The sequence below is a fragment of the Aulonocara sp. 'chitande type north' Nkhata Bay genome, linkage group LG13, assembly GCF_057382095.1.
Source record: "Aulonocara sp. 'chitande type north' Nkhata Bay isolate Kocher_YH1m ecotype deep benthic linkage group LG13, A_spYH_male_GT1.1, whole genome shotgun sequence".
Taxonomy (NCBI): domain Eukaryota; kingdom Metazoa; phylum Chordata; class Actinopteri; order Cichliformes; family Cichlidae; genus Aulonocara; species Aulonocara sp. 'chitande type north' Nkhata Bay.
Window position 1 is genome coordinate 24,424,960 of NC_141356.1, and position 26,284 is coordinate 24,451,243.

Genomic DNA, 26,284 nt, shown 5'->3' on the forward strand with positions numbered 1-26,284 from the left:
CAGTGAGTGCCTACAGCCCTCTGTGAAACACAGCAGCAGTTGTGTTAGTGTCTTCTTAAAATTGTTGCAAGTATGATTGTAGAAAAGTACTATCAGATCCACCATGCAATGCCATTTCTGTAGTGTGGGATTTGCAATTGCTTAATTTTGGCAACGATCCAAAACACACTGAAAATGCCTGGATACAAACACATCAGCGTATCAGTCATGGATTGACCTACTGAAGCAGTGTGGGATCATTTTGATAGCGAAGAGAATGAAAGGCAGCCAACAACCAAAAGAAGAGCTTATAATGTCCTGGGGAACTATTTCAGAAGACTACTTAAAGAAACTGCAAGAAACCTTCCTAAGACAGAGCTCATCATCATGCTGAAGAATAAAGCGGCCATACAAATAATGACTTTCAAGCTGGTTAGACTTATAAAGTTTGTTTTTTTACCTTGCAAACTCTGTTTGCATTTATGTTTGCACACATTTCAATAAAAGCCTGCACCTAGTTCCCACTTTACTAGCAAAATATAAAGAAACAAAGGGTGACAAGACTTTTGCACAGCATTGTGATTCATATCGAGTTTGTAAAATGTTTAGCTTACACATCACTTCCTTTGGGTGTCGCTAAAGCGGCTGCAAAAAATATAGGTCAAACAAAATTACTAAATATTGTGTAAAATTGGGTACCCGATTTTACATTGATTTTAACTGTCTGTGAAACAGCTTATATCCAGACTTGAATTGAAAAACCTTGCGTATATGACGTGACGTGTAAAGAAATAAATCCCTTAATCTTAGCAGTACAAGATGACAAAATCACTAATTTAATATGTAAATACATAAATAAATACCTAAATGTAAATACCTTACAACGTTGAAGGTAAATGTGCTTGACGGTCATGAGGTTCTGGTTGAAATATAGTTCGATTGCAAATATAACAATGCCCAATCAAGTTTAATTTTTCAAATAGTAATCTATTTGAAAAGTTCAATGTTGTCCTTTCACCCACTGTGTTCTCGGGATCCCGAAGATTTTATATATAAGAGCTGTATTTTCAACACATCTTGTCTAACTTATGGTCAAGAAATCACACCATTTTACAATTCCCTCAGTTTCTTTTCGCTGCTTGCTGGATATCAATTCAACAAACCACTTTCAGTTTACCTGGCTAGATGATAATTGTTAGTAATTATAAGTCTTTCTTAGCAGCTGAAATAATGAAGTTGAATCTTCCCAGAAATACCATACAGATACAAAACCTGAGGTAATAAAGCCTCAAGGGCGTTGGCATGCAGGTCACATTCCTTATAATTAAACTGGTGACATATTTTAGATGTCATCAACTTTGTAAACAAGCTGGACATTACGCACTTATTTCCTTCATCTGATGCAAACCACTGAAAACCGAGTATGTTTACATCTAGATGTAGGCGGGTGGGGTTTAAACTGACATGCAATATGAGTAAATAGGAAAACAAAATGAACCTCTCCCTCGCGCTACGCAGTTATTTAAAACAAACGCACCATTGGCATTTGGCTGTGACGTAGGCATACTGTAAACTCAAAGCCGTAGTCTCGGCCGGTGCTGTTATTGTTCAGTTCGCGGAGTTTGGGGGGAGGGTATTGCTTTATTTTTTATTTTGGGGGCTGCACACTGCCATTATCGGGGTAATTACAACCACCCCAATGCCTGGCCCGAGGTATATATTATTTATATAGCGTCAGAATCTTTCTAAGTAGTTGTAAGCTAACAAGTTAGGTCCCAAAGTAGCCGATGGATGCGCGGGTATCGGAGTTATTTGGCTCAGGAAACGGACACAGCTCTGGATCTGGTGGTGTGTCCAGCGGCAAGCCTGCGAATGGCTATGGGGTAGCCCCCAAAAAATCCTCTGCAAAGAACAAGAAAGCAAAAGCTCGATTATCCCGCAACTTCAAACCAAGCAATAACACCCCGTATCTACCTCCAGAGGTAAGGCTAAAAATACGCGCACAATTAGCTATTTCGAGTTAATATTTCCCGGGCACTGGAAAGCCTGTCACTAAGAGTAAGCAAATGGATTTTTGTCTGTTGTAACGCTACTCGTAGGTTTGTCATTGTATTTCCTGTTTTGAGGGTTAGCTTCCCCACTATTGACTTGTCTTTGAACCTGCAGTGACACGTAGCTAGTCGGTACAAAGAAAATGAATGGTACCATTTCAAGCGTAGAAGTTTTGCGTTTGCTGTTGGCTTACGACTTTCTATTTACAGTAGTTTTGCAGAAATAGGCCTAACGTATGTTAATTGAAAGTTTTTTGATTAAAAAAATGCAAGTATTTTGCTAGCTAGCAAAAGAAGATCAGCTGTGTTTGTAAATAGGGGGCGGGTGCATAGCTCAGCCAGCCGACCTCTAGATAGTGATACTGTGAGTGTCTGACATTCACTCAGCCAAGGACTGTGTTACTACACAAAACTTTTTTTTTTTTACATGTATTTATTTATTTATTTATTGTACAGTGACCTCCGTGTGTTGTCATTACCCACCAGCTGCGTTTTTTAAACGTGACACTTAATCCTAAACTGTTCTTTAACCTTTACTGATCATAAGCTGCCCAGTATAAAATTGCTGTCAGCTGATCACTGAATATAACTAGGTCCCCTGTCATAAGTGATTACATGACAGATATTTTCGCGACTTGGTTTACCTTAAATGTATTGATTTTGACTTTTAAGCATGTGTATGTAATGTGTAATAACATATTAAGTCGCTGTGTAAGGCTAAGCAAGCGGTTAGCCTGTTTGTATAGCTCTCAGTGACTGCCTATTCATAGAGAACACTGACTGCACATTCAGTCAAACTGCTTTTCTTTTTCTCTTTAAACAAATCAATAGTCTGTTGTCTTCCTTACAGTTTTACAGCTGTTGTTTCTTTTCTGTCTCTCTTTGTTTTACTCCCTGTCTCTTAGGCTGAAGAGGGAAATATAGAGTACAAGGTAAGCAAATTAGCTGTGACGCAAAATCTTTGTTTTGTTCACAGAGCTAAAATGCTTTACATAACACCATAAAACTGATTTATATATGGATCAATTCTTGTGATGTGGATGTTATTGGAAATTTATCAGTATGCAGTATGTGTGAATATATAGGGGCAGTCTTTCCATTGAAATATAACACCACTGTGGATTAAGTTAATCTCTAGTTACTAGAGCATTTGTAGTATCAGGACAGCCGCTTCTTGTCAATATAGAGCTTTTTTATTGCCTTGGTCCTACAGTAATCATTTGTTTATGTCCAAAATAGTGTTGAGTACTAATTAGTAATTTCTTTTCTTGAATAGCTCAAGCTAGTGAACCCCACACAATACCGCTTTGAGCACTTAGCAACACAAATGAAATGGCGACTGCAGGAGGGCCGAGGTGAAGCTGTCTATCAAATAGGTGTCGAGGACAATGGCATGCTGGTGGGACTATCAGAGGAGGAAATGAGGGCTTCACTAAAAACGCTCCATCGGCTTGCAGAGAAGTAAGTCCAGTATTTTTATTCCGTTTACTGACTGATAGTTATTCTGCTGTTGTAGTTTACCTCATCTACCAAAACACAAAGAACTGTACTTACGTTTGTTTTTCGTGACAGAGTTGGAGCGGACATCACAATTTTAAGAGAGCGAGAGGTGGACTGTGACTCTGATGTGCCTCGTAAGATTGCTGAAGTTCTCATTCGCAAAGTGCCAGATGACCAGCAGGTTAGTGTGGCTACCTGCACATGGATATCTCTGGATGTTTAAATTCTTGGGCATTTTTAAGTCATTTTGGTGTTGTGTTTTTCTCCTTAGTTCTTAGACCTACGAGTAGCCGTACTGGGCAATGTGGACTCGGGCAAGTCCACTCTTTTGGGTGTTTTGACACAAGGTGAGCTGGACAATGGACGGGGAAGAGCGAGGCTCAACCTTTTCAGACATCTACATGAGATTCAGACTGGACGTACTTCGAGCATTAGCTTTGAGATTCTTGGCTTTAACAGCAAAGGAGAGGTGAGAAAACGTCCTCTATAAAATAATATATATTACACCTTATTTATGTACTTTTACATCAGTTGTGATAAGTAGCAAAAAGTAAATACATCCATTATATCATAATTTTTACAATTTTGGATGTTTTACTACAGATTCCTATTCTGATATATATTAAACTACTCCATCTGCATGAAATGTTAGTAACTGATAGCTAATTTTGTTTGTTTGTTTTCTTTTTTTAGGTTGTGAATTACAGCGAGTCTCGGACAGCAGAGGAGATTTGTGAGAGTGCCTCTAAAATGATCACATTCATTGATCTGGCGGGTCACCACAAGTACTTGAAAACCACCATCTTTGGCCTCACCAGTTATTGTCCAGATTTTGCAATGCTTGTGGTCAGTGCAAATACTGGAATTGGTGAGTATTAATCCCTCAGAGGTCCTTAGGGACATTTATTGTCTTTTGCATTTTTAATTTTAAACCATTTTCACTGTGTTGAGTGGAATATAGCCAAATTTGTCAAAGAATTTTCTTTTTAATTATATTTTATAATTGTGGTGTAAATTCATTGAATTAGCCTAAAATGGCTAAGCTACAGAAATGCATCCACCTTAGTCCCTTTGGACAAAAATGTCCACATTGAAACCCATTATAAACGCTATTTTTCACGCCAGAAAAATTACGGTCAAAGGGGTCGTCAGGTTTCCAGCTTAGGTTTCGTTTTGGACTACAGGCCTTAGAGTTGTAATTTTTTTATTTGTCCACCGGGTGGCGCCCTTGCTTCACATTTGACCTCTGCTGGAAAACAGCGGGCTGCTTGGACAGACCTGCCGGAAATGAAGCCTCATCTCCGGCGTGCAGCAGCGGCTTCGCCCGCTGATCGGGCGGGACCATTTTTTGGTCCCTAGGACCATGAGAGGGTGCATTTTTTTTTTTAGTCAACAGGAAATGACGTATTTGTTGTCACGTGGTATCGGGCGTGTGTGCTGGAAAAAGGGGTCCCCGGTGATCGTGCCCCGGTAATCGTCGCGACTTACCCCGGCAAGATGCACTTATTTCGGCCTAGAGGAGGAGCATTTGCCGCCTGGAGACCATTTTCTGGTCCTGAAAAAAAAAATAAAAGGCGATCGAAATGAATGTTGGTGCCAATCTTTAGTCCATCTAAAGGCCTAATTATAATAACAATTGAATATTACCTCAAATGTTTTTTTTGGAAAATATTCAAGTTTTATGTTTTTTGGGGCAAAAAAAGCAGTGCGCTCATGTGACGAAACCGGGATATAAAGGGTTAAAATCCGCGAAATGTAATTAAAACTTGACATGAATATTTCAAGGAGAAGTAGTTTTAAAAGACTGACCAATTTAAAGTGAAAAAAAAATTAATATTTAATATTTTTATTGCACATTTTGGGGAATGGACATAGGCTTAAAGGTGGATGCATTTTTTTTTTTAATGTGCTCCTGCAAAAAAAATAATGGCAGGTCAAAATGAATTTTGGTGCCAATCTTTGGACCATCTAAAGGCCTAATTATAATAACAATCAAATATTACTTCAAATGTTTTTTTTGGAAAATATTTAGTTTTTTTGTTTTTTGGGCTAAAAAAAAACAGGGCGCTCGTGTAATACAACTGGGATTTAAAGGGTTAAAACAACGAAAATATAATTAAAACTTTATATGAATATTTCAGGGAGAAGTAGTTTTAAAAGACTGACCAATTTAAAGTGGAAAAAAATATTAATACATAAGATTTTTATTGCACTTTTTGGGGAATGGACATTTATGTCCATTAGGGACCAAGGTGGATGTCTTTTTTAAGGATCTCCAAGGTTAAGTGAACGATTAAATTTTCTCCAAGTTCTATTCAAATGTAACTGTTGTTGTGCAAGATAGTAATGCAGTTTGCTGTTCTGGTTGAGAGATAGCCCATGTTTGTGTACACCATACCCCCACACTGTAGTGCACAGTTATGGCTTGGCACTTTGCTGACATGTGATAGCTGAGGTTATGCAATAAACCAACCTTCATCTTTGCTTGGCAGTGTAAGTCCCAAAATATCTCAGATATCATAATTTCAGGGCAGAGTACTTTGACCCACTGGGGATAGTGCTGCGCTCTTGCAAAGCTAGTGTGTATTTCAGCATTGCACTTGACAGTCACAAGAGGTTTTCTCAAATCTTGCAAGCATTTGGCCTTTTCAGTGGGGTTAAGGCTTGACATGTGTTTTTACCATATAACCAAAGATAAGAAGAGAATTCAGATAAGTTGATCAGGTGCTACACTCTTCCAGAGGCAAAAGAAACATGCTGATTTGCATATTGTTGTGATGCAAATCGGATCTTCACAGTCCAGCTTTACCCAAGTTCTTCCTGTATTTTTATTCTTCTGTAAAAATGAAATCACTAAACCTTACTTCAGTATTATGTTTCACATCTTGTTCTATTTATAGGTAATGTGTTATTGTATAATGTGCTCAACCCCAACATTTTCATGATAGCATTAGCTGACATTGAGTGCAGGAAGCTTGTATCCAGGAAGGACCTACTTGGAAACCTGAGCCTCCGAGACTCGTTGGTCAGCCTAAACAGCTTTCTGTTTTACATTTGAAAACATACTGTTTGATTATGTTTGCTGTTAGAGCTGAAAATATAAATATGAATAAGTGTTGCACTACAAAGCCGTTTGGGATTTACACCAACAATACCAGGTGGCACACCCTTAGACCATTCACCCATTGTGACACACAGCATTTCAGTGTGTATCAGTGAACACAGATAAGAACCCTTTGCTCAAGGCAAGAGACCATCTGGAAACAGTCCTCTATGCAATACACCAAAGTAATATATTATTATTAAGAAAGCTGTAGTTTTGTTTACGTTTCGCAAGTGGCACTAAAGCCTGTATAGGAAACCTGAGCCTTTGAGATGTTAGTCATTAAGTGCTGTAGCTCACATCCGGTTGGAGTTATTGGATGAGCTATATGCATCTGCTGTTAATGCATGGCTGTACTTTTGGCTTCTCCCTTACTCACAAGGGGTTGTTTCGCGTTTTTCATTTGGTAGATTTTATCCCAGATTTCCCGACACAGCCCCAAAGGGCTTTGTGTCACTTCCTGGGAGCGAACAAGAGATCTTTCACTTTTAGGCCGATATGAAAACCATGACATTACAGAGCCAATTAAAAAAATATATATTTTTAGCTGCTCTTATTATTCACAAGGGGTTGCCACAGCAGTTAGCTCTGCCTGTTTGATTTGGCAGTGTTTTTATGTTGGATTCCTTTCCTGACACAACCCTGATGGGATTTGTGTTTTCTTCCAGGGTTGAACTGCTATTTAAGCTTATTTTGATTATATGAGTTGACTGATTCCATGCCAAAATAAGTCTGTGTTATTTTCCGAGGCTGTTTATTTCTAAACAGTATTAAATTGAAATACTGCAATTTCATAAGCAGTTAGTTTTAGTGCTAACGCAAAAACATAACTGATTATTAAATATTAAAAAATACTAAAGGGTTTATTGGGCACAGTCAGAGTATAATTAAATGCTTCAGAAAGTCCTATCTGTACTCCTTGTTTATTTACACTGTTCTGCAATGGTTTGTCTATCTTTGAGTAAATAACTAATAACACTGTCAGCATCAAACGAATAACTACACTCAGTAAAAATAAAGGTAATTTAAATAATTTGTAACAACAGGATAATACATTTATTTCTGATTTTTAGCAAAATAATTAAAAACACATTAAAGTACAATGCATTTTTTTCATAAAAAGGGCATGGATAAATTAAGTTCCTAAGTGTATATTTGTTTATACTTAAATAACCCTTATTAATGCAGCGTAGGCGTTACTGTGTTTATGTGGGTGTCTGTTCTAAAATAGGACGTGCAGGGAAAATGGGGTCAAGAATGTAGATAGGAAGGGACATGCCGTCTGCAACCCAAGAACTACAGCTTTAATTATGAAACAGCGTAATGGATCCGTGTAATGCATAGGGCTTCTCTTGGGTTGTAACTTTTAAGCTAAGAAGCCAAAGGGCGAGTAATCTTTTTGCATCATTTAGTTATGCTTTACTTTTTACTGCACTGTGACACATTTACCTCACCTCAATTTTTTTTTCAAAACTCAGTTTGTGTTTTTCTGAAATGTGAATCTTCTTGAGACCAAAATTAAGAGAACATGAGAAGTCACTTTGTTTAGAAGAGCTACTATTTGGCACTCGTGGAAACATCAGAGACATAGTTACAGTATATGTTTGAATACTTTGAATCAGTCCTATCCTCAAACTGTTTCTCTAATGACATAAAAGTCTTTTATTGTGGTATGTGCTATATAACCCTTCGTGTATATAGTCTTTGATTTGCATTAAGTCTGGGTTTGTAGATAAGCACTCTTATGCTAAGCAATAGGTGTTTGAGACTCAGAGGGCAGCTGTTGTGTTTGTACAAAGAATAAATCCCCTGTTTGAATTGGCGTATCTTTTTAAATTTCTTGCAAAGTCTTATTTGGATTACCGAGTCAACAGTTGGAGGTTTATAGGTTGGATTTAGCTTAGGCAATAGTATTTACGTGTGTTTAGGAAGACTTCATCCCTTCTGAAAACATGACATTAAATAAACATTGCCTTTGTCTGCTTGCTTGTGAAAGCTATTTTTGGTGAACAAGTAGTAGGCAAGATATAAGCAATGCAAAATCCCAGGTAAATCCTCTTTCTTTCTTCCTCTCCTTCTCATTCTTTTCCAGCTGGTACCACACGGGAGCATCTTGGCCTTGCCATGGCACTGAAGGTTCCCATCTTCATTGTTATCAGTAAAGTGGACCTCTGCACACGGGCCACTGTTGAGCGCACAGTGCGGCAGTTGGAGCGTGTCTTGAAGCAACCAGGCTGCAACAAGGTGCCCATGGTTGTAAGCAGTACAGATGATGCTGTCACAGCAGCACAGCAGTTTGCACAGTCACCAAGGTATGACACACAAGTGCAGTTTTCCATTTAATAACATGCAGTAAAGTTTGCACTCCTTCTATAATAAATACTGTAAACAAAAACTGGAAAGTAATCATTTTTATTTTTTCCTGAAACTCTCTCTCAGCATCACGCCAATCTTCACCTTGTCCAGTGTTTCTGGAGAGAGTCTAGATTTGCTTAAAGTTTTCTTTAACATCATCCCTCCTCTGAGCAACAGCAAGGAGCAGGAGGAACTAATGCAGCAGCTAACAGAGTTTCAGGTCAGTCTGAAATAATTCAATTCAGTTCAATTCAATTCGATTTTATTTATAGAGCGTTAGTTTCCAGCAACTGTCGCCTTAAGGCGCTTTATATTGTAAGTTACAGACTCCACAACATTAAAATGAAATAAAGTTTGTCTGTCCGTGCAAAATGATCTTCTGGCTGTGAGCTACTGTCTTCCAAATGCACAGTGTAAATACACAGATTATTTTGATCTGAATGACAGCCATGTGCATCATTGCAGGTGGATGAGATCTACACAGTTCCAGAGGTGGGGACAGTGGTTGGAGGTACTCTATACAGGTCAGTATGTTGAAATTATTGTTTCATTACAGGTTAAGTGGGTTCTTTGTTTTTAACCCAGAAATCCCTCTGACTCGCTATTCTCTCTGGTCTTACAGTGGTATTTGCCGTGAAGGGGATCATCTTGTAGTAGGGCCCACAGACTCGGGTCAGTTCCACCAGTTGACCGTAGGCAGCATCCAAAGGAACCGCTCGGCATGCAGGGTGCTCAGGGCGGGCCAGGCTGCTACACTTGCTCTGGGCAACTTTGACCGCTCATTATTGCGCAAGGTCAGACTCAGAGCTTGTCTAAATTAGTGTTTTATTAGTTAATCACATTAAAAGTATAATATATCTATCTATTGGTTAATGTAAATTGCAGTAAAAGAAACTTGGAATTTGAAATCATTATTTTCATACAAATCTGAACTATGTATGTACACCATCCATATGTTTTCCACTTACAGGGCATGGTGATGGTGAGCCCAGAGATGGATCCTACCATCTGCTGGATGTTTGAGGCTGAGATTGTCCTGCTTTTCCATGCCAAGACCTTCCACAAGGGCTTCCAGGTTACTGTGCACATTGGCAATGTGAGACAAACTGCAACAGTGGAAGCAGTGTATGGCAAGGTTGGTCCATCCGCTGAGCTAAAATGCTCTCATTAACACAGAGAAAGTGAAAAAATGGTGTTTTCAAGGCAGGAGACACACTCATCAATAAATCCATGTTTGTCACAGGCTACGTGGTTTATTAACAGTGTGTAATGGCTGGTGACCAATGGAGTTAAATCCTCAGATGGGTGTTCAGATTTGTCGTGTAGAACATAATCCATTTCTTTCATGGTGAGCACAGTTGCTCCTCTCTTTTACAACAGAAGTACTTCCTTCTGCTAGCTACAAGCAATCTATTGCCAGCTACAAGAGTACTTAAAGATGTGAAAGGCTCTGGGTAGGTGTATCTTGGTTTTCTCACATTATCAGTCTTTCAAACCAGGAATCCAAAAAACTATTCTGTTTAGTGTCTGCTCTGAAATGATACAGCAGTGATTCAAAACAAGAGAAACCAAGAATTTTGATACAATCCAGAATTATAACAAATCCTTTCTGGGATTTTTTTAAGGACTCTATTGGCACTACAGAGCTATTTTATTTGTTTGTTGAGTGTGTGCCCTTTAATCTTAATCTTGGTGTCACTATTCCACTGATTGATTTTAAAATTAAATCTGCAAGTTTAAAAGTGCAATTATATATACACAGAAACACTCATCTTTCATTTAAAAGAACAGCCCACAGGTTAATTTCTAATTTAGTGCCACTAAAGCCTCTGCTGCTGTATTTGGCCCAGATCACCTATCTCATTAATAATCCTGCCTTTGTTTGATTCCTGTTCTCGTGCTACACCACTGTACAACAGGAGGAGCTGAGGACGGGAGAGAAAGCGGTGGTTCTCTTCAAGTTCATCAAGCATCCAGAATATCTGAAGGTGGGAGCAAAGATTCTCTTCAGAGAGGGGGTAACCAAAGGTATCGGGCACGTCACCAAGCTGCTTCCCATCGTCGAGTACCAGCCATCCTAAAGACGAGATGAGGATGAGCCCTAACATTCTTCAGGCAACCACAGAACCAAACACCGTCCCACCTCAAAACAGAGTGCTTTAAAAACCACCTCCTGCTTTCTCCAAAGGCCACGCTGCCAAGTTCCCTTCACAGTAAAAGCCTTTTTGCGCGATTCTGTTGTCTCACCATGTTCCAAAGCTTTGTCACCTTCTTACATTTTGTTCCTTAGAGCCTTTTCAGTACCTGCTGATATTTTCCATCTGCTTTGTGTTGTTGAGGCTTAAAAAGTGTTGCTTTTCTTGGTACTGATGAGAAACCTTTCATCCATATCTACAACACAATGACCAAGCATCATCTACCAAAGTTCGCTTTGGAAACTTTGAAAACTGCATTCTGGCCTTTACAACGAGGTGCTGCTCACACAGTTTACACCTAAATGCACTGTTAATACATACTTCAACAATATGCTCACATGCGTATTTGCACTGAGGTATAAACGCCAGCGATGATATACCCGTGCCAGGTAACTGTTTTTATAAACTCAACAGTTGCAGGTATGGAATGATTTCACACCAGTGTAACACAAGGCGCAAGTGTCACCGCCTCACAGCGCAGTGTCTGTGCAAAGTGCCTGACTGACAATTACAAACTTTTATATGCTCTTAAATCATCTCCTTGTCATAGTAACTGCTGTGTGAGCAGGTCAGAAGCTTCATTATCTTGCGTTGAGCTTTGTTGTTTCATCACTTTTATGAAGATAACGGAGAGCATTGTGTGGTATGAAAAGCTAGAACATGGCCCAGTTTGTATGTCAGTCTGCCAGGATAACTCACATTGGCAATCACTTTTTAACTGTCACATTTATCAGTGAGAACTATTTTTTCTTTAATTCACAAGTACTGCCTCACAATAGGGCGGTAAGATGATAATGATCTTGCTGCCTGTCTTTCAAGTGCTTTAGTTACTCAGGTCAGTGTAGATATTGTATTAGACAGCATTCCACTTTCACAGAACGACTCCAGTGGGACGTTGTTGCTAATTTGGGTCGAAAGGAGAACTGATGAAAAACAGATACTCCAGATTCTCCCAAAGCGATGCGTGTGATTACACATTAGTATGTGGAACTGCCTACTGATGCAGCTTTATTTAAGAGCAATTATGTTAAAGGTACTTGATGTACTCTTCACTTAAATTACTGATGTCACAAACTCGAAGGGGTTTAGCATAGTGCCTAATGGAACTCCTATTCAAGAAGCCTTCCATTACAGCCCATTGTTTTATAACTTAGTAAAAAAAATGAAGTTGGTGCTATTGGAAAACTTTTGATATTTAGAGGAAAAAAATGTAATAAGTGAACGTTAATTACTGCTCTGTTCACGCCTGCTGTTGGCCTCACCATCTGTCTTTCTATTGCATGTTGACGTGACTTATACGCGCATTCAAAGTTTGTATTGTTTTTTTGCACCGACATCATTGATGCACAGTGTGTGTGTGTGTGTGTGTGCAAGCAAAGACAGGTAAGCTAAGAATGCATTTCAACCAAAATATTTTATAGCATTTATAAAGAGTTCAGGTGTTAAAATTTGTTTTACCGCATCTCGGAAGATTTTTATAGATTTGTAGTAGTTCTGGATTTTACAATTCATTCAAAGATTTTTCAGTCTTCTTCTTAACACCAGCTTATTTTCACTCTTTTGAAATCCTTTGAAGTCAGTTTTCCTTTTAATTCAACGTGTATTTTGATCATTTTCTGGGTGAAATGCAATATTTATGTACAGATCCAATTCGTGTATTATGATGTACATGAATAAAAGTTTTATTGTCACTTTAGCAGCTGTTTAACAGTGTTTTTTCAAAGTAAAATGTGACATTGCAGTGTTTTAAACGATATATCCTATGTGAATAGATCATGACTTCCTTCACAATAGTTTTTTTTCCCTGGTTTGGCTCCTCCTATCCTGCTCTCCAGCTGATGCAAGAAAGTGCAAGCATAATTTAGCCATTCAGGTCTGTCAATGGCTCTACAGGACAATAAGTTCACCACTGTAGAAAACATGAAGAGGATGACTCATCTATTTATGCTGCAATTGCACTCTTTGGAGTGGCAATCATGTCAAAGGTTGAACAAGCCATTGGGTTGTCTGTAATTTATGCCATTAAAGCTGCAACAGGAAAAAAAATTCTAATACAATAATACAAAAACTGTAATTTGGCAACTGACAGGCCCTCTGACGTTATACGTCAGCTCCCTACCTGGACAACCACAGACACACAGAACCATGAACTACCACACACTTAGTGTATTTATGTTTTTACTTTTTTTTTTTTATAACACTTTATATTACTCACCTGATTTGGGTTGATTAGACTTAACGAGTGGAAATGGCCTCCATTGTGAGCCAAAGCCTTAAACATTGCTTGAATTATAATATCATTAAAAGTTATTATGGAAATATTTGTTTATTGGGGGTTTTTTGTTTTGTTTTTTACAGTGACACCAAAATCACACACACCCTTTGCTTTAATTCAATTAATCCAGCTGATACTTATTAGCTCATCCAGCTGAAGGGCCAATGAGCTTATGTCACAGTCAGGCATCTGTCCATACTGAACAATAATCCTTCCTCTGAGGCTATTGTTCAGATTTTACAATAACTCAGACACAATAATCATCTAATAGATCTTCAACCAAATTCTGCTCCGGGTCAGATGTGTCATTTCACAGGCAATAACCTGTGAATTGTAATGGATTTTGAGCCAGAGGAGCTGCTACATTATTGACCTGATTGATCTTTTATAACATTTCAATCTGCCCTCCGCTACATTATTTTATGAGTTATCAGCTCATCTTGTACCAGTCCATGATGTAGGCTGTGAGCTCGGCCATGGCAATATAAATTTACATTTGTGAAGTTAGCAATATCCTTGTGATAAAGGATGACAAGTTCAGGGCTACTTTTGTCACATTTGTTCTTATAGAAACCTAAAAGGCTTGCTCACAAGGGTGTGTGGTTTCCTATGTGAATCTGAGTCTTCTATGTAAATGTACTTAGTTGTGTTTGGAAAACTCATTGACACCAAGAGTATTTCAAATACTACCTTCTTGTCTTACAAATCACAATCATGTGCCCCTCTCTCTTTCTTACTAGAACACTTCATACTGTTGATCGAGTGAGGATTTCTGCTCTACATTCAACTAACTAGTGTCATCTGCTGATAAGTCAAAGTACTACAGCATACTGCATGTTACTAGGATGAGTAAAACGAATCTTTAATACACTCTGCTTTAAAAAAAATGTCTCTTAATAATATTGTCTTTTTATTTATCATTAAAAAGTAAATTAAATAAATCAAATAAATAAGATTTTTTGATTTTTTTTTATACACATTGTTATCATCACCCAACTTCAACATTGAAAGCAGAAAAGTCTTAATGTACTGTTTAGGATATGGCTTTGTAAACAAACATTTTTTAAAATGTACATAATCAGAACTACGTTTGAGTTTAATTTAAAACTGCGGTTCTGCATTAGATCTTCAGTTTTTCTTGAAGAATGAATCCAGAGTGCCCGTGCTTGCACTTTGGGAGCGGGGTCTTTTTGGTGCTGGTCCCGACTGGCCTCTTGTTTTAGTCTTGCCCCGAGAGGAGTGGGCTGTGTCTGCTGCTGCTGCTCTGAGAGGATTCATAGCGGTACCGGAAGAAGAAGAGGAAGTGATGGTTGATGTGCCTGAAGAGAAGGACTGCTGGAGGTCCAGAGCAAAATGATAGTCATTGTGTTCTGGCATTTCCCACGCTAACACCTCCTGACCACAGCGTTCACAGCTCATCAGATCTTCACTGGCCACAGTGGGAGGAGGGTGATTTGACTCCACATTAATGTCCAGTTCATTCCTTAACTCCTCACTTGCCGACTCATGAGATGCATTCTCTGAGCTAAGTTTTGACTCCAAGCCTGATGCCACAACAACAATGTCTTTGGTGTCTTCCTCATCAACGGGACCTGGCATTTGTCCGTTTTCAGGCTTGTTCAGTGCTGACCCTGAAACCTGGAGGCTTTTTTCAATGGTCTTCTTGTGAAAGAAAGAGGAAATGCCTGGGTGGGGGCTGGATGAACCAATTTTGGACTGAGAAACAGGTGTAAAAGAGGAAGCAGGACAGACAGCGTCTGACTTCAACTGACTAACAGAAACAGAAGTATTGTGAAACGAGGAAGCTGGGAGACCTTCATTGCTGTGTGTACCAGAATCCTCTTCATCATCATCATCATCATCATCCTCCTTTCTAACCTTCTGTTTTTGTTTCTCAACTGCCTTTTGAAAAAAGGACTGGATGGAGCCGGTTTGTTTACACGGGGAGACATTTTTTGGTTCACGGGGTGGCTGCGTTGAAGTGCTATCACTGGAAAGAAAGCCAGCGATCCCCCCCGCTGATGAAACATCGCTGAATTTACTAGCTGAGAGGTATAACATGCTGAGGGGTGGAGTCCTGGGGACATGATGGAAGACAGTTTAAATTAAAAAATTTAAAAAAATAAATAAATAAAAATCACAGAACATCCCTTTGGCAAATTACTTTAAACCCTCTGCAGTATCCTGTTCTAATTACCATGCAGCCTGATGGTTTCCTGCTGTGTTCAGACTCTTGATAATGGCAAAGGTGTCGCTGGATATTTTGGTCGCCTCGTAGCGCACTAAAGCACAACATCTAGAGAAGCTGCTCATCCTCTTGTCGCCAAGCTGACGTACACCAACTGTCAGCATTTTAGCCACACGACCGTTCTATAAGAAATTAAAGGAACTGAGCTGAAAATAGTTGCATTTACGGGATTTGGCACTAATGTGAAACCCAACTGAAAAAAATATGGTTTAATGAGGGAAAAGAACTAAATTACACAACCAAGTATTGTGTCTTACCACTTCTCTGTCCTTGGTCAGCCTCTCCTCTAACTCAAGAGCCAGTTGATGAAGCCAGTACTGTACCTGCACAAATACAAATACTTTAAAAATGCTTGTGGAACACACTGAAAGAGCACAGAAACATTGGCTCTACCTGCTCTTTAGTAGCCAGCGATGTCTTCCCAGGAAAGTTTTTACTGCAGCCAATGGACTTTGGAAGCTGTCTTGGTTTCACAGCTTCAAAATCAATCCCCCGGCACAAGTCGTACAGCCACTGACTACATTAAACAAGGAAGCAGGATAAAGTTTAACGTCCCTGTAGTGCAGAAGGGTTTCCAAAATTACAAAGTTTCTTTTCTGAAGCAGAAGTTCAAGTACAGAAGTTCAGAAATGTTTAAGGAAGTTTAAAAGTGCAAAACTACTTGTTATTATTTTAATAACACCATGTGATTACTTTCTTAAGCAAGTTATGTCACCATTATCAAAATGATAGTGTTTGAAGGCATTTCTGGCTCTCTCACCCTGTTTTTTCTCCAAAGTGCTGCTCCAACTGAGCCTTAGAGAAGCGAGTGAGATCGCCCATGTTCTCTATTCCCAGAGTTTCTGTGATTGAAGTTCCCAGCTTACCCCCCAGGTTACGGCTGCAGGGAAATAAATAATACAAGAGGACAGGGTTTAATTTTAAGTTTTTGCTGCCACTCTGTCAATGTAAGCGATGACATAACTAAACTTACATCTTGCCAATGGGGAGACTGCTGAAAAGTTCTGTCACAGAGTCCAGAGGAAGAACAGTTTGTCTGTTGGGCTTGTTCAGACCACAGGCTAGTTTAGCCAATACCTTGGAAAGGTGAGCGGTAAATGATTATCTCTGCAAACACAGTTACCGGTCTGAGACTATTAAATAGGAGTTTATCCTACCTTATTGTGTGATATTCCTGCAGAACAACTGAAACCTGTGTGTTTCTCCACAGCTGCTCTCATTTCCTCAACAATCAGTGCTCCAACAGTTAGCTGCAGTTCTGCAGAGTTCTGCTCACCCACTGACGGGAACGTTAAAGATTCCAGCCACTGCTGGAGACCTCTGGATCGCTGTTCCTCTGAGCACAAACATGATGTTGTTAGGAGGATAAAGCCTGCCAGAGTTTTTTAGCTGTTATTCTTCGACAGCTTTCTGTGTCAACTGCAGAAACAACTCATTGGGTAACTGAAGTTAGCTTACAGCCTACCTTTATCCAACACAGTGTCCTCTGCAGAGTCTTCAGCTGCAGGTGAACTTTGTGGGTACCCCTGGATGTAGGTAGTTCTCAAGAGTGAAGTTTCGATTTGTTTGTCAGTCATATTTTTCAGTCGCTGCTGGACAGCAGCAGTCAAATCCATGTAGGCCTCATCAATGCTAGCTCTCTCAATCACAGCAAAGCGAGACATGACCTCAATCACCTCCACACTCGCCTCTCTGTAACTACAAAGGGGACAGAAAGAAGATATTTGCAGTACAGCTTTGGCCATAAGGATTTAAGACAATTCAAAAAATAATCGTAAATTTAATTAAAGACAATGTTGATCGAGTGTTGATCCAAAGATTTAATGTTGATCCAATTAAAAAGAGGAAGTCTCTGGGGATGTACATCAGCAGCAGCACTTACTTTGTCAAGTCAGCCTTGCCATGAGACTCACGCACTCGTGCCACCTGGAGGTCTGGGCACAGTTTTTTTGCATCATCCACCCACATGTTCCTGGTGACACCATGAGCCCTGGCCTCGTAGCTCACAGCTATAATACTAAGAAACAATAACATTTAGTCAAAGATCACAAAAAAAAAAATCATAAAGTGTGAAAACATTTTAGAAGGATGTCTAAGCGGTTATTTGTGGGACATGAGGGCGGGTGAGTTGCCAACACAGAGACATCAATTCAAATGGTCAATGCAACTGAACACACGCAGTCGTGGGAACGAATTCACCAGTGGGTTACAAAGAGAGAGGGGAATGTTTAAATTCTCTGTAATCTAGTCAACATTCTGTTTTACAGAGTATTTCATTATTTCAAAATCTGCTGCTCTACTGGCATTTTCTCCCCTAACACCAACTATATGGTTTACAGAGAATGGTCTGAAAAAAGAGAAAATAAAGCTGCAGTTTTCTGGGTGAAAGTGCCTTGTGCAACTAAGAGGTCAAAGAAAATGGCTTCACGCTGATAGGAAGGCAACAGGAACTCAAATTCAAATAACCACTCAACTAAGTTATGCAAAAAAAACAAAATTTTTAAACACAAAAAACGATGAACCTTGAAGCAGATGGGCTACAGCCACGTAAGACCACAGCAGGTGCCACTTCTGTCAGCTAAAAAACAGGAAACTAAAGCTACAGTTCACATGGGCTCACCAAAATTAGACAAGAAATGACTAATAGGACAGTGTTGCCTGGTCTGATGTGATTCAGGTTGGTGGTGGTGGTGTAATGTTGTGGTTTTTTTAGCAGAGTTTGTGCCCCTTAGTACAAACTGAGCATCGTTTAAACAGCACGGCCTACCATGTCCATCCCTTTATGACTACAGTATAACCATGTTCTGATGGGTGCTTCCAGCAGGATAACACACCACGTCACAAACCTCAAATCATCTCAAACTGGTTCCTTGAACATGCCAGTGAGTTCACTGCACTCGAATGACCTCCACAGTCACCAGATATCAGTCCACTAGAGCAACCTTTGGCTTTTTCATCAACCTTTTAACTCGATTTACACGAATACGAACAGGATGTACGTAAGGCACACCAGAAAAAGAAAACTTTCGTAACTTTAGCTTTAGGAACCTAAGTCACCCACAGACCCAGGTTTTGTGTCACGGCTAGGTGTTTCAATTGCGTCGATCACAAAAACGGTATCTCTGTGTCAGAAACTCACCTGCCTCCTTTCCACGTCTTGTACTGGGCCACCACACAGGGAGTATTCCTCAGAGCTGGATTCAGCCTCTGCTCCACCTGCACGTAAAAGCAGTCCATGTCTACCAACGCCACCACCCTCTCCTTCCCGTACTCCATTATTAACGATGAAAATCTGTCGGTGGTGCTAAGATATGTGTCCGCTTCTTGGCGGGGCTGTTAATTCACAGCTGTCATCAGAACTGAAAGTTCGGTGGACTTGAACGGACCGCCAAAATACACATCGATCGCTTTGCATTTCGAGGGGTACATAAATACGTCATCAACAGTCGACGAAGAAGTCCCTTGGTAATATCGTCATCACTGAAGAAAACCAGAACTTATGTCATTCTACAGTTGCCTGCACATCGAAATTAGCTACCAAGACCACAAAGGTGCAAGAAAGTGACCAGATTCAAAACAACAATATAAAAACACTATATACACAATGTATAAGTTACAAGAAACACTGTGGGGCTGTATACAAGGGCATCCATAATATATTAAGGGTGGAAGGGCATTTGGTGATAGTTAGTGACACTTGCAAAATATGGAAAATGCCATATATTAATAGTGTCATTCTGAAATATTTTAAAAGCTGAAGTCTTCCTTTTTCGCCTTCTCCCTTTAGTGACCATCACATCGGATCATCTGCCTTCATTTCCTGATTACTCCAAATGAAAATCCCAAAAAGTAAATTGTGTTCTGTGGGAGAAACGTTTTCGTCACTCATCCGAATTACTACTTCAGTTTCAGCTGAAGTAGCATATTAAAAACAGCATGAAACTGACCTCACATCGTTTCGTCAGTCATTATGCAAATCTACTGTTTATAAGGTTGGGGAAACTAGCGGTCACCTGAGACTGAAAAAGTCAATTGGATAAGTAAAAAAACGTTTCTCCCACTTGAAATGCTACTTCCCACAACTTAGACATTCACATTACTCACACTCTCATTACACATACATATAGGATCTTGGGGGTGGGCACGATATACGGAGTCCAAATTACCATCAGGGTGTACACCTCACCCCTGGCGTCGTTGCCCACCTCTCAATTTTGAATACACGTAGACATTGAGGGCTAGCAGGAGGGACTATGCGCTTACCTGCTGCTCTCTGGCAGGTAGCTCCATGCCCTCCTGGGTTTTAAATGCACCTTAGAACACACATGCATCAACACTACAATGAGTGGGTGGAGGGAGGTTTGGAGTCTTCTCTCACCCCCGTTCTCTGCAGCCTGCTGGAGCGGGGGGGCTAGGAGGAGAAGTTGGCCGTCCGACTGCGGTCTGGAGTGTGGGGCCTCCCTGCTGCTGCGGAGTCGGGGCGGTCTGCCTCTCCCCACCGCAGGGAAAAGGGTAACACCACCTGGGTCTGGGTGCAGTTCCCCCCTCCAGGGGCAAGGGTACCTAGACCCAGTTCGTAGAGTACGCTTGGGGAGTGTGATCATGTGTACAGCGTCTCTTTATGTCTGTCTCCACGTTGGTTGAGTGTGGAGTAAGTGCATATGAGAGCATGAGGGTGGGAATGGATGTTTGTGTCTGTGTGTGCCTGTATGTCTGTGTCTATATGTCAGGTTGGGTATCAGACGCCACCTCTCCGGGGACATCTCAGGCCCTCCTAGGTTTGGAGGCCTATCTCCACCCACCACCACTTCCCCTGCCAGTGGCGGACTCCCTCAGGTGTCGGTGCGTTGGTGGTTCTTTGTGTCTGGGGGTGGGCGTCCGGGTACACACCGGCTCACTCCTTGGCGGCCGCTTATCGGGGCCTGGAGCCTGGGGCTCGCTCGGGCCACTTCGGAGGTGGGGTGTCCCCGGCCTCTCGGCCTGGGGCTCGGTCACTCAGGCACAGCTGGCTGCCGCGTCACTGCAACTCCCCCTGGCTTCTGCTCCGCGGCTGCTGAGTGAGCCCTCATCTGGGACTCTCCTCAGCTCTTACTGGGACAGTGGCGCGGCTGCCCCTCTGTTGGTCTTCCTTGGTCTCTTGTGTTCTGGGGGCCTCTGGATGTCTGGAGTTTTGATCTCCTCCATACCTGCTTCATACCCTGGAGGACGGGGCTGTGCACACTCCCTAGCAGATCGTTACATGGAGAAACCTTTGGAATACAAGCATGCTGATCCACACAGGTATGCACACAGGTGTACACACGGGTATTCACAGACGCGGACTACAGCTTTCTTGGCTGCTGCCTCAAAGCACATTGTGCGCTGTCTATCTTGCGTGCTGCACAATATCGTTTATTATTTAGTATCTACTGATATCTACTGCTAGCTAGTTTATTGTGATGGTGCCGTTTTTTTTTTTTATTATGTTGCTCTTTGTTGTTTGCTTTCTCTTCTGTTTTTTTTCTCCATACAGGTGACCCAGGTGTTTTGTTTCTTTTTGTTTGGTTTTTTTTTTTTTTCTTTCTTCCCCCCCTTCTCACCGTCTTTTCTCCCCTTTGGTTTTCTTTCTCTCCCTCTCTTTCTTTCATTCTTTCTCCCTGTCCTATCCCCCAGTCATGTCTGTCCCGTTTGTAGCAACTGAAAATAAAATAAATTCATAATTATAATAAAGGTCAATCAAATGGACCAATATGGCAAGGCCATGATGATCCACTTGGTAAAATAAATCCGCTTGGCTTCTTTGTTGGCCTTAAGACAACAATTCTTATGGCTAAAGATCCAAACGGGACACACACAAAAAAAAAGAAGCAAGGTTTCATCTCCATGCTAAGTTGTAAAGAAGCATGACTGTATTTGTAACAGTACGAGCAGCCCCGCGTGGACCTCCGTCAGTCTGAGACAGCGGGGTCAGGCTGCGCAGGCCGCTACCAGAAACGTCACGGTAATGTTTTGGTATTGTGGGTCGTTTACGCCCAGAGCATTGTCTTGCAGGAAGGTCATGCGTATAGATTTGTTTTCTTTTCATTATGAAGGTTGGCACTCCCGCACACTATTTTATATAAAGTTTTTGATACAAACATGTTTTATTGCTTAAGTATAATTGAGGTTTTTGCAAAAGTATGAAGCTGTTTAATATGTGACTCTTAATGAGTTGTGAAATAGATGGAAGTTGCACACGGTATAGAGAAGTAAGTTTCATGTTCAGTGTGCTGTAAAAGATGTGTGTTTATTTTTGATCAATTTCAGTATTCAGAACAGGTACAGTTATCCACTTTAATTTCAACCAGATAAGAGTGTGGTTTGCCTTAAATACAGTTGAATATTGCTGTAAATTCACTGTAAACTTACAGTGGCATTTAATCGCTTAAGCAAGCAGGGATTTCATCTTTGTTACTGTGGCACCATTCCTGGGGCCCGTAACATTATAGTTTAGTATTTTATGGCTTTGGCATATATGGCTGCTACAGGTATTAACTAACTTATCTTCATTGATGATGTAACTGCTGATGGCTGATGGAAGTTGCAGAATGAATTCTGAGGAAGATGGAAACATCTGCTCATGTTCCAGTAAATGCCTGCAAACTCATTGAATAACTCTTCATCCTGCAACAAGATAACTTACTGCTAAGGCAACACAAAACTTTCTCAAGCCCCAAAAGGTTAGTCACCTGATAGATAGACATCAAAAAGGTGGTGAGCATCTATGACAGCTGGCACTGCATGCAAGGGATATGCAACAAAGTATTAAACATGACTGCATTCATGTACCTACCATTACTTTGTCCCAAGCACTGTTGTGCCCTAAAATGAGGTGGCAAGTGTTGTAATTGATATATGGTGGAACTAAAATGTATGTTAATGATTATGAATTAAAGTTCAGAATGTGCACTTTAATCACATCTGCACTGTTTGGTTTAAATTTTGACACTGAGAAGCACATTGTGGCTTTAGCAGACACTGAGTCAGAGTAACAGGAAAAGTTGTCAGAAACCACAGAAATGTCACTCACGTTACCAAAGAACTGACACCCGCTCAGAGAAGATGACCTTGCACAATGTAGAACAGTATTTAATTTGCACAATGAAACCCTTTCACTTTCCTGTTTTGACTACATTTTTATATTTTAGTTTTCTCTGTTCTATTTTCTTTTTCAATTTTCTATATGTTGCTAAGAATGATGGGTTTTGAAAAGCCACCAGCTTGACAGATGTTGGATGTATTACTGTTTACTACATACACTCTTTATTTTGTGAGCCAACTTATGTAAAATTACTGATTTACATATGAGGAAGAATAACAGAAACGGCAGTGACAGATGCATATAAGGATGAAAAAAAGGAAGTGGCACTCACACTGTTTTTTCTGTTCATTTATCGATATGGCTGTCTATGCCAGGATTATTTATATGTTGACTGGACTAACAGGTATGAGGGGGAGGCTTTTAAAGTCCTTTAGCTTGTTTATTAATTTTTATGCTGATTATAAAAGTTCCAATAACAAAAATATATTTGTAATAGCCTTGTAATTGTTTTTATTTTATTGAGTTTTTTGAAGACATTATCTAATAAGGAAAAATGAAGATTTTTAAAAGCGTCTAGCCGATCAATGGAATTATTCCACTAAAGTGCTTTATTTGTTCTGTTCATGTACAAAATATAAGCCAAAAAGAAAAAACCTTTTAAGCAAACGAAATAATGTAATACTTTATTTGTTCTCTGCAGGAGTTCACAGCATAACTACAGTCAGTAAAGTCTCAGTGAAAACTGGGAAATCTATCTCCATCCCATGTCTCTATGAGTCCCAATACAAATACCATGTGAAGTACTTGTGTGAAGGATATTATTGGAACTCCTGCAGTGATGTAGTAAAAACAAACACAGCAGACCCTTCAGGAAAATATTCAATCTCTGATGACAAAAAACAGCAAATTTTCACTGTGACTATAAACCAGCTGGCCTATGAAAACACTGACTACTGGTGTGTGGTGGAGATTAATAATGGAGCAGATTATCGAAAATATTTTAAACTGTCAGTTACCAGTGGTAAGTGCACATCTTTGTACATATTTTACATTGTTTCCAGGATTTCTTGTCACGATTTCTAACAAAAAAAAAAACACAAATATGTTTTTATTTTACTAAAAAAGACTGAATGTGCTCTCATTTGTTGTTAAACGTCAATAAGAGAAGATATCTTAAGTCTGAATTACCAATGAATTTTGAAGGGTTTTTGTATGTATTGTATTTTTTGTGAACTTTAAGGGACCCCCAGTCTCCATGTGAATCATCAGAGGATTACAGGATATATTGGAGAAAGCACAACTATCAGATGTCACCACAGTTACTCTGGAGAAATGAAGTGGTGCCGGCTGGGCAGGAACTGTGTGACAGGATCATCTGGATCCATAGATGGAACAACAGTGACCACTTATATGAGCGAACCAAATGTTTTCACAGTGACAATGAGTGGACTACAGTCAGAGGACAGTGGCTGGTATTGGTGTGCTGAAGGGGACATTCAGATACCAGTATATTTAACTGTTACTGAGAAACCAATCACCAGTGAGTACAGCAAGCTATCATAAACTCCACATATATATCAATTCTATCCATTTTTAAATGTTAGTACTCTAAGAGATATTAGGATAATGATTGTCATAGTGCTCTAGTAATTATTTATGTATATTTAATTATAGCCACTGCCTCTACTGTTGCTCACGTTACTGGAAATGGAACAATTCACACATTTGAAGACAAACAAGAAAGGTTTGTTTTTCAGTTTTATGTGCAGTATTTAATGAACTGTTCTTGTAAGGGAAACTGTCAAAAATTCCTTTATGCATGTCATTGATCCTTGTTAAGCTAAACTAAATTATACATTTTGCAGAGTTCCGTTTGACCTAAAGATCCTCATCATTCCTCTGAGCCTGCTGGTCGTGGTTGTAATTGTAGCTTTTCTTATCTGGTTTATAATGAGACAAAGTAAGTGTTATTGAAATCATTGAAACATTTAAAATGCAATTAAAGTTTTGAATATTGTGCATTGTTACACGGTCAGTAACAGCAGTTATCTTTTACTAGAGCTGAGAAAAGCAGAATCAACTCCCACAGCAAAGGTAAGAGATCCTGTGTGACAGGTCTATATGCAAAGAGTTCTGTGTGACACCAGTCTGACAGCGTTAAGTCTTTCTGTAAATTACATTTTGCTCATTCTACACAGATTGATGAGGAAGTGACATACGCCAGTGTAAGAAATGTGGGAAGAAAAACAGCTGAGGTAGCCCTAACATACCACAGCTAAACATTTATATTTAAGAATATAAGTAGACATTTTTTTTAAAGCATGTTGGAACTGTAAAGTGTTGGCTTTCTATTTTTGTTCATTCCCAGGGGTCATTTACAGAAGGTGATACATACAGTTCGGTTGTGACCATAAAGAATCAAAGTATCAAAATGGTAAATATTAAACATGATAGCAACCGCATCCTGTTTCCCACTTCCTGTGTTTCCTTCATTTAAAATGTTGGTGTCCTGGTATTTTGTGTGTCACTTGGAATTTGGTCACATTCTGCTCCCCCCCTCCCACCCCCCCCCCCCCCCCCCCCCCTAACTGTCATTTTTGTTTCTGTTCTCCAACAGGGTGAAGAAAAAGGCACAGAAGTTACATACAGCACATTAGCTACTCTCCACTGAAATATTTAAATATTATAACTTGGCAACTTTTTTGTCACGTTTAACTGTTGTTTAACAAAACAGGTATTCGACAGAACATCACTTCATATTCTCTACTGTTCACTGGTTTCACCATACTTAAGCTATTGTGCAGAGGTCTGGGGCAATAACTATAAAACCACATTACATTCACTTTTTACTCTTCAAAAGAAAGCAATTCGAATCATCCACAATGCAGGTTATAGGGAACATACAAACTCACTATTTTTGCAGTCTGAAATATTGAAAATTGACGATATAGTGAAATTCCAAACAGCACAAATTCTATTCAAAGCAAAAAATAAAGAACTGCCAGGTAATATTCAGAGTATGTTTTTTTTGAAAGAAGGAAGTTATAATTTAAGGGGTTTTTGTAACTTCAAAACAATGAAGATACGTACTACAAGAAAAGGCTTTTGTGTTTCTGTTCAAGGAGTGAAACTATGGAACAAACTGAATATGGAATTAAAGCATATGTCCATGTCCAAACATAAAACTGTTCAAAAAGAGTTATAAAAATATGATCTTCTCGATCTATAAAGAAAAGGAAAATATTTAAATTAAGTGAATGTCTCTATTTAAAAACAAACAAACAAAAAATTCATGATGTGATATTATAGTATATAGTATATCAGAAATCTGTTCACTATTTTTATTACAAATTATATCAGTAAGGAAGCTGACTAAATATTCACTGATAATTTATGGGACAGGGGTGGGATTAAATAAGTGTATACTTCTTCCCACTCCCTTTCAACATGTAAATTAATCAGAATGTTTTTTTCTATGTAATTTGTATAGTATTTTTTTTCTCTCTTATTTCTTTTCT

At 39.6% G+C, this 26,284-nt stretch overlaps 3 protein-coding genes across 3 annotated transcripts; 2 read left to right on the forward strand and 1 right to left on the reverse strand.

Annotated features, from left to right (window-relative positions):
- The first annotated feature begins 1,610 nt into the window (after window positions 1-1,610).
- Window positions 1,611-12,879, forward strand: gtpbp2a (GTP binding protein 2a). The gene is made up of 12 exons (XM_086259331.1): window positions 1,611-1,961; window positions 2,936-2,962; window positions 3,307-3,491; window positions 3,603-3,711; window positions 3,802-3,999; window positions 4,224-4,398; window positions 8,726-8,945; window positions 9,073-9,208; window positions 9,454-9,512; window positions 9,611-9,782; window positions 9,959-10,123; window positions 10,908-12,879. Exons 1-12 carry the CDS (start codon window positions 1,767-1,769, stop codon window positions 11,067-11,069), a joined length of 1,803 nt encoding a protein of 600 aa, XP_086115457.1. The 5' UTR covers window positions 1,611-1,766; the 3' UTR covers window positions 11,070-12,879.
- Window positions 12,880-13,574: 695 nt separating this feature from the next.
- On the reverse strand, window positions 13,575-19,167 carry polh (polymerase (DNA directed), eta). Its single transcript, XM_086259329.1, has 10 exons — window positions 18,846-19,167; window positions 17,589-17,723; window positions 17,172-17,404; window positions 16,864-17,042; window positions 16,680-16,783; window positions 16,467-16,586; window positions 16,100-16,223; window positions 15,964-16,029; window positions 15,656-15,828; window positions 13,575-15,535 (listed from the first exon to the last, which is right to left on the reverse strand). Exons 1-10 carry the CDS (start codon window positions 18,980-18,982, stop codon window positions 14,587-14,589), a joined length of 2,220 nt encoding a protein of 739 aa, XP_086115455.1. The 5' UTR covers window positions 18,983-19,167; the 3' UTR covers window positions 13,575-14,586.
- A 2,740-nt stretch (window positions 19,168-21,907) lies between these two features.
- On the forward strand, window positions 21,908-25,660 carry LOC147316126 (polymeric immunoglobulin receptor-like). Its single transcript, XM_086260183.1, has 9 exons — window positions 21,908-21,933; window positions 23,429-23,787; window positions 24,007-24,306; window positions 24,441-24,510; window positions 24,632-24,726; window positions 24,826-24,860; window positions 24,965-25,021; window positions 25,135-25,200; window positions 25,384-25,660. The coding sequence occupies exons 1-9, from the start codon at window positions 21,908-21,910 to the stop codon at window positions 25,435-25,437; spliced, it is 1,062 nt and encodes a 353-aa protein (XP_086116309.1). The 3' UTR covers window positions 25,438-25,660.
- The last annotated feature ends 624 nt before the right edge of the window (window positions 25,661-26,284 follow it).